Source organism: Oncorhynchus keta, unplaced genomic scaffold (genome assembly GCF_023373465.1).
Source record: "Oncorhynchus keta strain PuntledgeMale-10-30-2019 unplaced genomic scaffold, Oket_V2 Un_scaffold_5444_pilon_pilon, whole genome shotgun sequence".
NCBI classification, from domain to species: domain Eukaryota; kingdom Metazoa; phylum Chordata; class Actinopteri; order Salmoniformes; family Salmonidae; genus Oncorhynchus; species Oncorhynchus keta.
In genome coordinates, this window is record NW_026290960.1 from 933,795 (window position 1) to 951,085 (window position 17,291).

General features: G+C 44.8%; 1 protein-coding gene across 3 annotated transcripts; it reads right to left on the reverse strand.

The window, feature by feature from the left end:
• Window positions 1-5,612: 5,612 nt before the first annotated feature.
• onecut1 (one cut homeobox 1) lies at window positions 5,613-12,412 on the reverse strand. 3 transcript variants are annotated; one of them, XM_052516803.1, is made up of 2 exons: window positions 10,624-12,412; window positions 5,613-7,115 (listed from the first exon to the last, which is right to left on the reverse strand). In XM_052516803.1, exons 1-2 carry the CDS (start codon window positions 11,750-11,752, stop codon window positions 6,751-6,753), a joined length of 1,494 nt encoding a protein of 497 aa, XP_052372763.1. In that variant the 5' UTR covers window positions 11,753-12,412; the 3' UTR covers window positions 5,613-6,750. The 3 variants fall into 3 exon arrangements, 2 of the variants coding, with proteins under 2 accessions (XP_052372763.1, XP_052372762.1); XM_052516802.1 differs by having other exon boundaries at window positions 10,609-12,412; XR_008133467.1 differs by lacking the exon at window positions 10,624-12,412 and adding an exon at window positions 7,537-8,569 and having other exon boundaries at window positions 6,970-7,115.
• Between the last annotated feature and the right edge of the window lie 4,879 nt (window positions 12,413-17,291).

Here is a 17,291-nt window from a genome sequence, read left to right on the forward strand (position 1 = left end):
GTGTTGCAGTGTGCCCCTGGCTATCTGTAAATGATGTCTGAGTGTTGCAGTGTGCCCCTGGCTATCTGTAAATGATGTCTGAGTGTTGCAGTGTGCCCCTGGCTATCTGTAAATGATGTCTGAGTGTTGCAGTGTGCCCCTGGCTATCTGTAAATGATGTCTGAGTGTTGCAGTGTGCCCCTGGCTATCTGTAAATGATGTCTGAGTGTTGCAGTGTGCCCCTGGCTATCTGTAAATGATGTCTGAGTGTTGCAGTGTGCCCCTGGCTATCTGTAAAGGATGTCTGAGTGTTGGAGTGTGCCCCTGGCTATCTGTAAATGATGTCTGAGTGTTGCAGTGTGCCCCTGGCTATCTGTAAATGATGTCTGAGTGTTGCAGTGTGCCCCTGGCTATCTGTAAATGATGTCTGAGTGTTGCAGTGTGCCCCTGGCTATCTGTAAAGGATGTCTGAGTGTTGCAGTGTGCCCCAGGCCATCTGTAAAGGATGTCTGAGTTTTGCAGTGTGCCCCTGGCTATCTGTAAAGGATGTCTGAGTGTTGCAGTGTGCCCCTGGCTATCTGTAAAGGATGTCTGAGTGTTGCAGTGTGCCCCTGGCTATCTGTAAAGGATGTCTGAGTGTTGCAGTGTGCCCCTGGCTATCTGTAAAGGATGTCTGAGTGTTGCAGTGTGCCCCTGGCTATCTGTAAAGGATGTCTGAGTGTTGCAGTGTGCCCCAGGCCATCTGTAAAGGATGTCTGAGTGTTGCAGTGTGCCCCTGGCTATCTGTAAATGATGTCTGAGTGTTGCAGTGTGCCCCTGGCTATCTGTAAATGATGTCTGAGTGTTGCAGTGTGCCCCTGGCTATCTGTAAATGATGTCTGAGTGTTGCAGTGTGCCCCTGGCTATCTGTAAAGGATGTCTGAGTGTTGCAGTGTGCCCCTGGCTATCTGTAAATGATGTCTGAGTGTTGCAGTGTGCCCCTGGCTATCTGTAAATGATGTCTGAGTGTTGCAGTGTGCCCCTGGCTATCTGTAAATGATGTCTGAGTGTTGCAGTGTGCCCCTGGCTATCTGTAAATGATGTCTGAGTGTTGCAGTGTGCCCCTGGCTATCTGTAAATGATGTCTGAGTGTTGCAGTGTGCCCCTGGCTATCTGTAAATGATGTCTGAGTGTTGCAGTGTGCCCCTGGCTATCTGTAAAGGATGTCTGAGTGTTGGAGTGTGCCCCTGGCTATCTGTAAATGATGTCTGAGTGTTGCAGTGTGCCCCTGGCTATCTGTAAATGATGTCTGAGTGGTGCTGTGTGCCCCTGGCTATCTGTAAATGATGTCTGAGTGTTGCAGTGTGCCCCAGGCCATCTGTAAATGATGTCTGAGTCTTGCAGTGTGCCCCAGGCCATCTGTAAAGGATGTCTGAGTGTTGCAGTGTTCCCCTGGCTATCTGTAAAGGATGTCTGAGTGTTGCAGTGTGCCCCAGGCCATCTGTAAATAATGTCTGAGTCTTGCAGTGTGCCCCAGGCCATCTGTAAAGGATGTCTGAGTGTTGCAGTGTGCCCCTGGCTATCTGTAAAGGATGTCTGAGTGTTGCAGTGTGCCCCTGGCTATCTGTAAAGGATGTCTGAGTGTTGCAGTGTGCCCCTGGCTATCTGTAAATTATGTCTGAGTGTTGCAGTGTGCCCCAGGCCATCTGTAAAGGATGTCTGAGTGTTGCAGTGTGCCCCTGGCTATCTGTAAATGATGTCTGAGTGTTGCAGTGTGCCCCTGGCTATCTGTAAAGGATGTCTGAGTGTTGCAGTGTGCCCCAGGCTATCTGTAAATGATGTCTGAGTGTTGCAGTGTGCCCCTGGCTATCTGTAAAGGATGTCTGAGTGTTGCAGTGTGCCCCTGGCTATCTGTAAATGATGTCTGAGTGTTGGAGTGTGCCCCTGGCTATCTGTAAATGATGTCTGAGTGTTGCAGTGTGCCCCTGGCCATCTGTAAAGGATGTCTGAGTGTTGCAGTGTGCCCCTGGCTATCTGTAAAGGATGTCTGAGTGTTGGAGTGTGCCCCTGGCTATCTGTAAATGATGTCTGAGTGTTGCAGTGTGCCCCTGGCTATCTGTAAATGATGTCTGAGTGTTGCAGTGTGCCCCAGGCCATCTGTAAAGGATGTCTGAGTGTTGGAGAGTTCCCCTGGCTATCTGTAAATGATGTCTGAGTGTTGCAGTGTGCCCCAGGCCATCTGTAAATGATGTCTGAGTCTTGCAGTGTGCCCCAGGCCATCTGTAAAGGATGTCTGAGTGTTGCAGTGTGCCCCTGGCTATCTGTAAATGATGTCTGAGTGTTGCAGTGTTCCCCTGGCTAGCTGTAAAGGATGTCTGAGTGTTGCAGTGTGCCCCTGGCTATCTGTAAAGGATGTCTGAGTGTTGCAGTGTGCCCCAGGCTATCTGTAAATGATGTCTGAGTGTTGCAGTGTGCCCCTGGCTATCTGTAAATGATGTCTGAGTGTTGCAGTGTGCCCCTGGCTATCTGTAAAGGATGTCTGAGTGTTGCAGTGTGCCCCAGGCCATCTGTAAAGGATGTCTGAGTGTTGCAGTGTGCCCCTGGCTATCTGTAAATGATGTCTGAGTGTTGCAGTGTGCCCCTGGCTATCTGTAAATGATGTCTGAGTGTTGCAGTGTGCCCCTGGCTATCTGTAAATGATGTCTGAGTGTTGCAGTGTGCCCCTGGCTATCTGTAAATGATGTCTGAGTGTTGCAGTGTGCCCCTGGCTATCTGTAAAGGATGTCTGAGTGTTGCAGTGTGCACCAGGCCATCTGTAAAGGATGTCTGAGTGTTGCAGTGTGCCCCTGGCTATCTGTAAATGATGTCTGAGTGTTGCAGTGTGCCCCTGGCTATCTGTAAATGATGTCTGAGTGTTGCAGTGTGCCCCTGGCTATCTGTAAAGGATGTCTGAGTGTTGCAGTGTGCACCAGGCCATCTGTAAAGGATGTCTGAGTGTTGCAGTGTGCCCCTGGCTATCTGTAAATGATGTCTGAGTGTTGCAGTGTGCCCCTGGCTATCTGTAAATGATGTCTGAGTGTTGCAGTGTGCCCCTGGCTATCTGTAAATGATGTCTGAGTGTTGCAGTGTGCCCCTGGCTATCTGTAAATGATGTCTGAGTGTTGCAGTGTGCCCCTGGCTATCTGTAAATGATGTCTGAGTGTTGCAGTGTGCCCCTGGCTATCTGTAAATGATGTCTGAGTGTTGCAGTGTGCCCCTGGCTATCTGTAAAGGATGTCTGAGTGTTGCAGTGTGCCCCTGGCTATCTGTAAATGATGTCTGAGTGTTGCAGTGTGCCCCTGGCTATCTGTAAATGATGTCTGAGTGTTGCAGTGTGCCCCAGGCCATCTGTAAAGGATGTCTGAGTGTTGCAGTGTGCCCCTGGCTATCTGTAAATGATGTCTGAGTGTTGCAGTGTGCCCCTGGCTATCTGTAAATGATGTCTGAGTGTTGCAGTGTGCCCCTGGCTATCTGTAAAGGATGTCTGAATGTTGCAGTGTGCCCCTGGCCATCTGTAAATGATGTCTGAGTGTTGCAGTGTGCCCCTGGCTATCTGTAAAGGATGTCTGAGTGTTGCAGTGTGCCCCAGGCCATCTGTAAATGATGTCTGAGTGTTGCAGTGTGCCCTTGGCTATCTGTAAAGGATGTCTGAGTGTTGCAGTGTGCCCCAGGCCATCTGTAAATGATGTCTGAGTGTTGCAGTGTGCCCCTGGCTATCTGTAAATGATGTCTGAGTGTTGCAGTGTGCCCCTGGCTATCTGTAAAGGATGTCTGAGTGTTGCAGTGTGCCCCAGGCTATCTGTAAATGATGTCTGAGTGTTGCAGTGTGCCCCAGGCTATCTGTAAATGATGTCTGAGTGTTGCAGTGTGCCCCTGGCTATCTGCAAATGATGTCTGAGTGTTGCAGTGTGCCCCTGGCTATCTGTAAATGATGTCTGAGTGTTGCAGTGTGCCCCTGGCTATCTGTAAATGATGTCTGAGTGTTGCAGTGTGCCCCAGGCTATCTGTAAATGATGTCTGAGTGTTGCAGTGTGCCCCTGGCTATCTGTAAATGATGTCTGAGTGTTGCAGTGTGCCCCTGGCTATCTGTAAATGATGTCTGAGTGTTGCAGTGTGCCCCAGGCTATCTGTAAATGATGTCTGAGTGTTGCAGTGTGCCCCTGGCTATCTGTAAATGATGTCTGAGTGTTGCAGTGTGCCCCTGGCTATCTGTAAATGATGTCTGAGTGTTGCAGTGTGCCCCTGGCTATCTGTAAATGATGTCTGAGTGTTGCAGTGTGCCCCTGGCTATCTGTAAATGATGTCTGAGTGTTGCAGTGTGCCCCTGGCTATCTGTAAATGATGTCTGAGTGTTGCAGTGTGCCCCAGGCTATCTGTAAATGATGTCTGAGTGTTGCAGTGTGCCCCAGGCCATCTGTAAAGGATGTCTGAGTGTTGCAGTGTGCCCCTGGCTATCTGTAAATGATGTCTGAGTGTTGCAGTGTGCCCCAGGCCATCTGTAAAGGATGTCTGAGTGTTGCAGTGTGCCCCAGGCTATCTGTAAATGATGTCTGAGTGTTGCAGTGTGCCCCTGGCTATCTGTAAATGATGTCTGAGTGTTGCAGTGTGCCCCTGGCTATCTGTAAATGATGTCTGAGTGTTGCAGTGTGCCCCTGGCTATCTGTAAATGATGTCTGAGTGTTGCAGTGTGCCCCTGGCTATCTGTAAATGATGTCTGAGTGTTGCAGTGTGCCCCAGGCTATCTGTAAATGATGTCTGAGTGTTGCAGTGTGCCCCAGGCCATCTGTAAATGATGTCTGAGTGTTGCAGTGTGCCCCTGGCTATCTGTAAATGATGTCTGAGTGTTGCAGTGTGCCCCAGGCCATCTGTAAAGGATGTCTGAGTGTTGCAGTGTGCCCCAGGCCATCTGTAAATGATGTCTGAGTGTTGCAGTGTGCCCCAGGCCATCTGTAAATGATGTCTGAGTGTTGCAGTGTGCCCCTGGCTATCTGTAAATGATGTCTGAGTGTTGCAGTGTGCCCCAGGCTATCTGTAAAGGATGTCTGAGTGTTGCAGTGTGCCCCAGGCTATCTGTAAATGATGTCTGAGTGTTGCAGTGTGCCCCTGGCTATCTGTAAATGATGTCTGAGTGTTGCAGTGTGCCCCTGGCTATCTGTAAATGATGTCTGAGTGTTGCAGTGTGCCCCTGGCTATCTGTAAAGGATGTCTGAGTGTTGCAGTGTGCCCCTGGCTATCTGTAAATAAAAAAGAAAAGGAAATGATGCCGTCCGGTTTGCTTAATATAAGGAATTTGAAATTATTTCTACTTTCACTTTCACATATTTTAGCAATTACATTTACTTTTGATACTTAAGTATATTTAAAAACAAAATACTTTTAGACTTTTACTCAAGTAGTATTTTACTGGGTGACTTTCATTTTTACTTAAGTCCTTTTCTATGAAGGTATCTTTACTTTTTTAAAGTATGATAATAATAATAATAATATATGCCATTTAGCAGACGCTTTTATCCAAAGCGACTTACAGTCATGTTGCATACATTCACGTATGGGTGGTCCCGGGAGAGATACAAGCGCCATGCTCTACCAACTGAGCTACAGAAGGACCATATGATAATTGGAGACTTTCTACCACTGAGAGATGGAGAGAGAGGAAGATAGGAGAGATGGAGGGATAGGAGGAGAGGAGAGTGTTAACAGTCACACTCAGGGCTTTAAAAATACTCTTTACAACATCAGCTACAAAATATAAGACATTATTCTTTGGTTGTACTTCTTGCTGTGATTCTGTCAAAGTGATTTGGTATTATAACTGCATACAGTCTAGGCTACCTGCCCTGGAGTGGAGAAAGCTTTGGTTTTCATTTTTACTGTTTCAACAGTACAGGAAGAAAGCACTACGGAATGGGTCAAGGGTTATGGGTCATGGTTAGCAGCTCCTACTGGGGCAATTTCCCCCCTCCCCTGTCTGCTCTTCCAGTGCAGGTGGTAGAAGTCACCTCTAATCACTGATCCCAGGTCAGAAACAATATTTATTTCATCCTTCTAATGGTTACTGATAGGATTGGGGGCATTGACCAATCAAATGTCTGTTTGACCTGACGGACAGATACTCTGACCAATCCAAACGGCTGCTGAACATTCCAGTGGCACCTGTAAGATTCCTCCTCAAAGCTGATTGAACCGTCCCACAGGATCTCGGTCCACTGGTCAGAACCCACACAGCTGATAGGCTGATTAAACGTCCATCCAGAGGCCCTCCCTCAAACCGACCAGTCAGATCAAAGATAAGGACAGTGGGCAGGAGGTATTAAAGCTGTGAGATCAGTGATTGGGTAGAATGCCAGAACAGAGTTTTTAAAGCAGGTCAAAACAAGTCTTTGGTTTGTTTTTTCTTTGGACACTATAAATAGCAGTGTTATAGTACAGGCTTTAAGGTCAAAACGCTGTTTATAGGTATTTTCCTTAGTTTCTCCTGGTTTCTACATTGTAAAGCTTTTCCACCGAGGTTGAGTCTGTCAGTCTCTCTCCACATACACAGTAGAAAATATTGACTGCTTCAAACTAGAAAAAAATAAGTCTCCACGCTAACTAAAAATTTCTAACACCATATCTAATATAAAATGTAGTCAACTCAACACTTGATTACCTGAGATGACATCATTCAAAATTGTAAGTCAGCGTGGCAATTTATTTTTTCCAAGTTAAATCAACTCAAAACTGTGCCCGCTCTCCCCCTCCAGTCCCTCCTCCTCAGGCTTTGCTGCAGGTGGAGACGGAGGAATTAGCGGAGTGGGAGGAGCCTCCGTTGTCGTCGAGCCACTTGTCGAGGCTGCGTCGCCGTGCGTTCATGAAGAAATTTGAGACGGTGGTCAGCTCCAGGCCCAGCTGCTGGCTGATGGTGATCTGAAGCTCCTTGGACGGACGCTTATTCTCCTTGAAGATGGCGTGGAGTGTTCTTCTCTGGACGTCGGTAAACACCAGCCGAGGCTTCTTGGAGTGGCCACCATTACCACTGTGGTTGCTGTCGCTGTGGTTTCCGCCGCTGCTGCCACCGCTGCCGCCACGGTCACCACCAACTTTACAGTGGCCATGGTCCTGCTCCTTGCGCTTACACGCTAAGGGTGGGAGAGAAAGAGAGATGTTATAACAAACTACATCATACCAACATTAACACAGTATACAACACTGTATAACAACAATAGGCTACAGCACACAATCATCTATACCGTGGAATATAACACACATACACGGGTAGCCTCATAATAACATACATTGGAGCTCACAGCTGAAAACAATTGCCGCTGACCGTGGTGCTGAAGCACACGGTAAGTCGGCCCTCCCTGCATATCGAGACTTTACCAATAGAGGGCAGTAGTGAGCCGGCAAACAGCTGTAGCAGCGCTGAATTCGACCAAAAGCCATTCATTCTACTTAGCTGGAGGACATCGGTTTGACAGTCACTTTCCCAGATAGATTATTTAATATAGATCTTAGACCATCTTTTTTTGGAACAAGGGTATTTCACTACCATCTTACCAAATGTATGCAAAACAAGCAAGATGGATCTGCATGCCAGGTGCGTGTTGTTAATGTGTGATATTCGAGTCTATGAAATGAACTAATCACAGAAAGGTCTGTGTGTGTTCTGTGATAGCAGCAGTATTAGCCTAGTTGGGTAGAGACACCCCTAGATAACCATTAACAGAGAGCTACCGCTCCGTGTGGAGTTGAGTTGGCATCCTATCTGCTCTGTTTGTGTGTGCGTGAAGCTTTATCCTATCTGCTGCGCTATAAATCAACGTGCTGAAGGCCACAGTGACACCCCAGCAGCCACCGCACGGAGCTGACAGACAGGTAGTCGGACAGGTTGGGAGCTTTCCCAGGCTCGTTATCACCCTTGTGCCCCCCCCCCACACACACACACAGCTCTGCCCGTCTGACAATCATTAAGCAGATAACTCCACACTGAGGTAGCCTAGCAATGACGTGACTACACACACTCGTGTACCAGCAGCAGCGGTGTATGTGTGTGTTTTGTGTTTGTTTAAAGTAAATAAATAAAATATATGATTAGCTCCTTTTCCGAATACAAGAGCCGATTCACTCAGTTTGACAAGTTTTTTAATTCGGCCTATTCCAAATATGTTCAATAACATGCTATTTTGGGGCGGCAGGTAGCATAGTGGTTAAAGGGGTTGTACTATTAACCGAAAGGCTGCATGATCGAATACCCGAGCTCACAAGGTAAAACTCTGACATTCTCCCCCTGAACAAGACAGTTAACCCACTGCTAGGCCATCATTGAAAATAATAATTTGTTCTTAACTGACTTGCCTAGTTAAATATAGGTTCAAATACTAAAGCACAAACTTCCCAAACGGGAATATAATATGCTTAAAGTTAATCGAATTTCTAACGATCAAAATGATAATGTCAGAATCAACGCTTGAGATAAATTATCGACAGGTGCAATATCAGGCCTGAATTTTTACAATTGCTTTAAGAAAACACATTTTTCTGTATTTGCTGCTAAATTAATATAAGCCTGGTTAATTGATGAGTGTGAGAGGGAGTGTATAGGTCTAGAATGTACAAGTATACACGCAACTTCTCAACAACATCGTGCCAAAAGCAGAGGACCACAACGGAAATGCGTTTTTCTGCATTATCCTCGATTCTTTTAAACCCAATTCACATGTAATACGTTGCATTTCCAATTCGTGAAAAAAAGATATATCAATTCAATATTAATATTATAGGTTAATGATATGAGTAGGCCTAGTCTACCGGCAGGCATAGGCCTCGGTGACATGAGAAAACCGCCAGGCATGCATGATGTAACATGGGGAAATGGAATAAGGCAAATTTCAATAATCAATATCAATCTTCTATTTTAGTTCTTAGTAGGCCGATCACACACACATTTCACCCGAGAACCGATCGATATATGTTCGTGTACGGGCTTCCTTTTCCTGTTTACAGACATTCTACATTTCCAGAATCTGAAACGTTATTAATATTAGGAGAGATATTTCACAACGAAGCTTTATGATTCAGGTCGAAGTTATATAAAGAAAAATATGTATATACTTTCATTAGGGAGAAATAAAATATATATGCGCATGGATGCAAGCTACATATATTGTGGTGGAGGTTTTATGGAAGTGAAATTAGGCTCAAATAGAATGAAGAGGGAGACACTGGCAAAGTAATCTCCCCACTCAAAAAGTCCACCCAATAAGCCTAATGAAAAATATGTTATTTGACTTTTTACTTTTATAAACGCATATCAGGGCTAAATAGAACAGCACAGGCGTACTGCCTAACATTAATCAATTCACTGAAAACAATTCCGGGAAATGTATATTTTTTCAGTCCTGAGTGATAATGTTTTCCCTTAGCTCACGAGATGGAAGGGATTATTGGTTCTACTTCTAATGGGTCAAAACAAAAGTGTTTGGCGTCAACAGACTTATAATAAGTAATACCCTGATTTTCAATCACCTGCATCGAAAGATCAAGAGTTGCGTTTGGACTGCAACATGTTTATTCATCTATTTAAGTCACAAAAACAATAACATGTAAAATGATATGGTATATATAAGGTTTGCTATGCAAGACTGTTGATGGCACACACAAACACACACGCTGCAAATAATCAATGGCGATTTAACACACTTTCAGCAGCGTACCGCCTCACACTTTTCACAAGCCAAAAACCCATCCGCCTCAGCGCGTCATTGATTAGACATAAAGCAATTCCTTTGTATGCTGGCGTATGTGTGTCCGCTAGAACGGTTCAGGCGGATTGACTCGGGTCCTCGGGGACAAATTAATAGAGAGCTGTCTATCAGTTAATTACCACAAACCCAGAGTCAGCCCCGCGTCACGCCTCCTAACGAGTTTGCTCCAAAACAAAAACACACTCACTGAAACACAACAAGTGCGTCAACGCAGCCAAAGACACAGTTTCCATAAGCTTTCCTCAAGATTTAAAATAATGGTCATATTGATCCTGGAAAATATTGTATTATATTATATTATATTGTTATTCTGATATACTATTTTCCGCAGATGTTCCATCCCTCAGCCCTGAAATGCACAGCTTGAGGATGTTACTACATGTACTGGCAGCAAATTCATATTTTCATGATGTAAAAATAGTTTTTAAAAACGTGATTCTTATTCTCCCACGCGTGGACTCTGTTTACATGGACTCGCGTGTACTGTTTGGGAACAACAAAAAGCTGATGAGTTGGGCAGAATAAGCTCATTCGGGTCCCAGATCACCTTACCAACACACACACACAACACCCCCCACACACACACACACACGCGCGCGAATAGACGCATGGGCCCTTATCTTATAGAATGGAAAAAGCCAAGAGACAGAGATTACAACAAAGACAATGATGAATTCAACTGCAGGAAATTCCAGAGGGAGGTTTCAGTTCTGTCAAACCACTGGCTACTCCAATGTCAGATTCAAGACAGCTGCAGACAATAGGCCTACTGTTACAACGATGAGCACCAAACAATCTTACATACCCCCTATGGATAAAGAGTAAAGGGAGAGAGAAAGAGAAATAAAAAGGAAGTAGGTATTACCGAGGGTTCGCTCACCTGCGAGCCTGAGCGCGCTCATGCGTGTGAACTCAGGCTCCTGCAGCCACTTCCACATCCTGCGGAAGGTCTCCCGGCCGGACTTGAGCTTGGACCAGGGTTTGGGGTTCCGGAGCAGATCTGACAGTGTTCCCTGGGACCGACACAACACCCTCTGGGCGAAGATAGCCTGGGGGATGGAGTAACGCTTCAGCTCTGTGGTGATCCTCTGCGCTACTTCTTTGGTGTTTACTTCTTCCATTTGACCCGTCGAATTGCCGTCGGTACCGCCACCACCACCAACCCCCTGGACTTGAACCCCGGGCCCTGAGGCGTGGCTCTGGGTGTTGTTGTCCCGGGGGTTCCCGTGGCCCAGGACGTGCCCCGAGGCTCCGAGGTGGGCATGGGGGTGGTGGTGATGGAGGCCGTTTATATGGAGCATGTTCCCCGAGGAGGTGAGGTGCTGGTCGGCGTGTCTGGCCAGCATGGTGGGGTGGTGAGCCTCGAACCCACCGGGAGTCAACTGCATCTTCTCCCCCGGCATGGAGGCGGAGACCCCGGGGTGGGCATAGGGAGGCAGGCCGGCCTGGGAGCTGTGTAGGCCGGCCAGGCCAGAGCCAGACAGTGGGGAGAGGCTCTGTCCCATCCCAGGGGCGTCTTTGTGGTGGTATGGGGAGTAGAGGTTGTTGATCGGTGCCAGCCCCCTTTCGTCCCTCATAAACGTAAAGCTGCCGGTGACATTACCAGGGAGTCGCTGATGATGATTATGAGGATGATGAGGATGGTGGTGGTGTGGATGATGATGATGATGGTGATGATGAGAGAACTTGTCTGCTACAGTGGAGATGGGGGGTAGGGGAGGCTGGAGAGGTGTGAGGGTGGTGTAGGTGCTTGCGCTCATTCCAGGGGGGGTCTCGCACATACTCATGGCAGGGTGCAGGTGATGACCGGGGTGTCCAGTGTTGTGTCCGTGATGGGAGTGGTATTCTCCCCCGTCTAGCAGGCTCGTCATGCCCATGGAGCGGTGCGCCAGCCCTCGGCCCCCACCCGGGCGGGGGTGTGGGCTGTGGCCGACGAGCAGCTCTCCTGCACCGGCCACAGACTCATGGCTCAGGTCGCCGAGGCTCTCCATGGACAGTTGCGCGTTCATAATGCTTGGCGACCATCTATGTGACCTGGGAGAGGGATAGATGCCCACAGAACAGTCCAGAGTCCTCACGGCGGGAAAGTTCCCTCCCAGTCTGTTGGTTTGTTGTGGTGGTTTGTTCTGTCTCCTGAATCCTGGTTGATGGACGTTTTTTGTATCCTTTTTATGGCTGGTGTTTTCTTCCTCTTGTCTTTGTTGATTATTTTCTTTCCTCCGATTATATATTTTTCTTTCCCTTTTAGACTGGTTTTATTGATACTACATTTTATTTTTTGCTTCCTCCGGGTTGTGTCTCGAGCCCCCCCGCCTGTCCTTGCGCTCCGGTCGGGTCCTGCGCCATCTCTCTCTCGGTGGCTTTTCTCGTGCTGCTCGGTTTCTCCACACCTCTGTTTCACGGTTGCCGATCCCGAACATACACACATGCGCACGGGCGACCTTCTATCCCCTCCCACCACACACACACACACACACACACACACACACACACACACACACACACACACACACACACACACACACACACACACACACACACACACACACACACACACACAGCTCTGACGTCAGTTATTAAGGAAGTTACAACAGAGGTATAAAGATACCTGCTGGTTATAAACCCCCCTCTCACACACCCATTGGAATGAAATAATTACATCAAAAAATGAATTAATATTATTTACTGGGTTATCATTTACACGTTCAATGGAGCCTATTGAGCCTATTGTATTTCAACACAAATAAAAACCTATTGATCCAATATCGTTCTGGAGCCTCCTTAACATGTCATGCAGAACAAATGAAGTGAACTTCCGGGTCCATTCTCCACTTGTCAATGAGGTGCGTGTGTGATTAGACCATGACAGTGTGCATGCAGTATTCAAAACCTTATATTCACACACGTGTCCTTCATAATCACCACCTATCTTGAACCAAATGTCATCATGCTGTTTCTCTATTTTTATATAATGAAGCTAAAATGGGATCCCAACAAAGTCCCCTAATAGAGGATTATTGTAGCAATCTTTCAACTCCAGTCCGAATGAAAACCATTCCATATGTCGGTTTGAAGTAACAAATTAAGCTGTACTTCTCTCTCTTTAGAAATAAAAAGATGAACAGATGTGTCTATTGTTAAATCATTAAGATTAACGAACCGGCCGGCCGTGCATGGGAGTGTGTGGGTGTGTGTAGGCTAAGTGTGTCCACGCGTGCCCCCATCAATACGCGGAGTGTGTGTGTGTGTGTGTGTGTGTGTGTGTGTGTGTGTGTGTGTGTGTGTGTGTGTGTGTGTGTGTGTGTGTGTGTGTGTGTGTGTGTGTGTGTGTGTGTGTGTGTATGAACTTGATCACAGTGAATAAAAGTATTAATTCATGAATAAGCCTATGATTACGTCAACATTACATATCTCATGATAATAATAAGTACTAATGTTAGTAATTAATTGAGAAAAATTGAATGACAAATATTGAATGACAAATATGTTTTATGTTTTATTGCGTCATTTTATTTCCTTCACACATTGAGGAGTAGGCCTACATCATTACAATACAATTTCAAACATTGTACATTTCCTAAATTGGCTGCACAACGGATGAACATCAAATGAGGGGGTCGAGGCGTCCTTTACACGCGGTCAGGCAGGCGACAGCTTGCTGCGGCCAGTGGCCAGCCCGAGCCACATGTCAAAGGTGACGCTTCAAGACTCCTAATGTTAACAGCTGCTCGTACAAATTAACTTCACACACACACACACACACACACACACACACACACACACACACACACACACACACACACACACACACACACACACACACACACACACACACACACACACACACACACACACACACACACACACACACACACACACACACACACACACACACCGCGGCGTCTGTCAGGGAGAACAAGAACAACAGGACACCGTTCAGTTGAACAAGTTAAAGAAGAGAAACGTAAAAGTTAAATGGTCTCTAATAGGAAGTCAACGTCAGTGGCGTGTGGGGACTTGACGTTTTCCCAAAAACAAAGACACTTAATGAACAACGAGATGCTTTCCAACGGTATGGACATAATAAAGGACTGGGCAGAGATTCGACATAGGCCTATTGATAACTTACAAACAAAACCTGCAGTCTAGGCCTAATAACAAAATAGTCAATGTCAACAAGGTAAATAAATTGTGTTAACATTTAAAAAGTAATACATTTAAAATTAAATATGTTATCAATTTGCTAAATTAATTGACATAACATTCGTGAGGCAAATAATAATCAATCATCACGAATAACAGATTGCTCCTATCAGACAAACAGACAAACATATTATAGTCTATATCAGGCCAAATAAGAAGAGAAAGATTCATGTTTCAGCAGCCACATCTGCACACATTCTCATGCTGATCGATATTTTCCCCTCCAGCAACATGCAAAAGGGCGGTGTGCGCGTATGTGTTTGAGTGTTATAGTGTTGAGGCCTATTCACGCGTCAAAGCCGCAGTGTGTGTCGTGTCCCTGTAGAGAATGCTCTGTGGTTATTATAGCAAGTATTTGATGGATGTAGAAACAGAGATAGAGAAATATATATATAACCTATTCACATAAACACTGATTTTCATAAAACGTGTGTCAACTAACTAAGAAGTCAACTGACATAACAAAACCTTTAAGCTGAAAAGAAAACCCCATCCCTCACCGTAATTGCAGCAACATACAGTAGATAGGCTATGACATGTCTGGCCGTTTTAATTATGGCCATGGAGCTTACAAATGACTGTCCCGCAACAACGTCGTTGAAAACATATTGTCATATTGTAAACGATAGGCCTGCACCACAGATCTGCAGCAGCCACCTCCACAATAGCATGTATCGTAATATTCAATAGAACATCACGATGCTCTCGGCTTGGTTACCAGTCATTCCTAGGTAGTTGAATAGTCAGAAGCAGAGCATTTATTTAGATAAAATAAAAAACATGGCTCTGGTCAGAAGGTAAAAGACAGTCAGGTAAGTTAACCCAAAGTACCAGCCTTATTAGAGCAAAGCGGAAACACCCTCACCTATTGGGTCGGTTGGTCAGGCTGCACCGTGGAGACTGTCTGTATTAATTATTAATTATCCACAGACTGCTGTTGTATTCTGTTGACTCTGGGTCATATTCACAGTCATATATATCCTACAGTCAGCATTAGGTTATAGTGTTGAATCCAATAACCAATGTTGCATATACAAGTATTAATAGAGTAGGCCTATGCCTCTCCTCTCTCTATGTGAATGATGATGAGGATGGTAACAGAGTATGTTTATGGAGCAAAGGTTAGGCCTACTACAAATATCCTAACCTGAATAGTAACTATTTGGTTGTAGCCTTCAGTGCATAGCGTCCAACATTCCATGGTTTTACGGTGGCCGTTACTAAAGTGCAGCATATCATTATTATCGTTCATTTCATATGCTGTGGTTTATAGTGGAGACAGAGGCACATGGATCGATCATCTCAGCTCTACAGATAGTGACATACTACTACAGAGATGGGTTATTAACGCTCATAACGACACTATTAGAATTCCCAAACCAGATTTAGGCAAAAGCGATCGAAATCCATACTTACAGTGGCCTGAATTGAATTAAGCGTGGTCAATATGCGCGTTCACATGATTGATTATATGTAGGCCGGAACTATTAATATCTACCTATTTCTTATTGCTAAATATTGTGCATAGACTATGCTAAACAATTCAATAATATTTGATTTCAGACCGAGGTTTTAAATTCGTATAGGATAGTAATAGCCTGATACCAAACGTTTTATTGATTGCTAAAGGCTACATAGCAACTCAAAATACAATTACAATCTTAGGCGCTGTTTTTTCAATATTTTTATATATGGTAGTCTTACTTCCTCGAATAAAAAAAAACAGTTTACTATTCGTTTAATTTAAAGTTCAAATAGTTGAATGGTCAATCTGCAAACATGTCTCGAATCAGCAACCTCATGGAGTAAGACTATGGCATTCTTCAGTAAACTTCTAGAACTCGCAAGAACGATTTCACTTTACTGACACTTCAAAATGAATACATGTGTTCTAATAAAAACCCTTTCTTTAGGTCTCCTTCTTGAAGGCTGGAGAAAAATGAGCTCTATGCCTATACCTTTATACTTTGACACCTAATTTGTTTTATAAAAAAACGAAAGCATTTAAAAGGATGCTCTTTCTGAGCAGCACGATACACACAACAGGACATTCGTCTGAGCGGCACGGTAACTAACACAACCTTCACTTATTATAATTCTTGGGATTTATGGTATTAAATATACAGCATTTGTAATCACTTATATCCCTGGCCAACTGCCATGTAGTGTAATGATATGCTGCAGTCGACTCCATTGTAAGAAATGCAGTGATTGACTTCGAACGAAAATAAACTGTCCAAATTGCTTTTCAATAGCCTATTGGAAATTAGGCCTACACTATAACATATTCCCCTGTAGCCTATCATAAGGTAATAGTCTTAATTCGCCCCATGTCCTAGATTCTTATATCAATTTATATGCCTTTAAAGCATTAGAGCCTTACACAAGTTGTTAAAAGATGTCTCTAAGTGGTTATAATGACCATACGTCATCTGATGGTTGCTGTAATGTTCGTACGGGCACATTAAACATATTTATTTGAGGAGCGAGAGCTGCAAATATTGAGAGCAGATTAGTGACGTCACTAGGGTCACTATCTGAAATGTTTGTATTTGATTGCTTGTATCTCCGGCCTTGTTGAAACGGCATTAGATTATTCCGGGTCATTTGGTTTTCGACATCATGGGAGATTCTCGTGTCTTCGCCTCGGAATGAATTGTCCTATAATATTCATAGCATATTGTGATAAAGCAGGCTAGGCCTTGGCTATAACGACTGATGGAGGGAACACATGTTTATGGATAAAGAGTGACATGCAGGCCAGGCGTATATCCAACTGTCTCAACGTCTGAATATTCTTCAACCAAAAGCACTTTGTTAAGAATCGCAGACAGGTTGTCTTAACAATGTCATGGTGTGGTGGAAATCATTATCATCACCATCATCATCTTATCCACGAGAAAACACTGATTAGGTTGTCTCGCTGTCAACACATTTTTCTGCAACACCAAATTATACCATTGTAATATATATTATATTTAAATTAAATAGAAAATATAGAATAGACAAAATAAGGAGCAGGGTGGTTTATCTAGAGGTTATGTTCTGTTCATCGAGAGATGAGTGAGACATTTCATAAGGTGGAAGGCCAATATTTATCCATCTGAAATGGTTTCGAATCATTCAGGTAGTATAGCCTACTATGTTATTGCATTAATGTCTGGCAAAACAAAATAGTTAAGGAAAAAGGGTTTTGGGTTAGATTTTTTGTCATTTTCAGGGAGCACTGAATATACCCGGGATAAATTGAACCATACAAAGCAGCAGGAACAACAAAAACACACAATTTGACATTTAGAGACAACAACTTCGAAATTTGACATTTGGAGAATGTGGACGAACGTC

Coding starts and splice junctions, on each gene's coding strand:
- onecut1 (XM_052516802.1), bottom strand. CDS start 11,752: ATGAACGCGCAACTGTCCATGGAGAGCCTCGGCGACCTGAGCCATGAG. Junction 7,116..10,608: donor CGCAGGTGAGCGAACCCTCG/GTAATACCTACT, acceptor TCCCACCCTTAG/CGTGTAAGCGCAAGGAGCAG.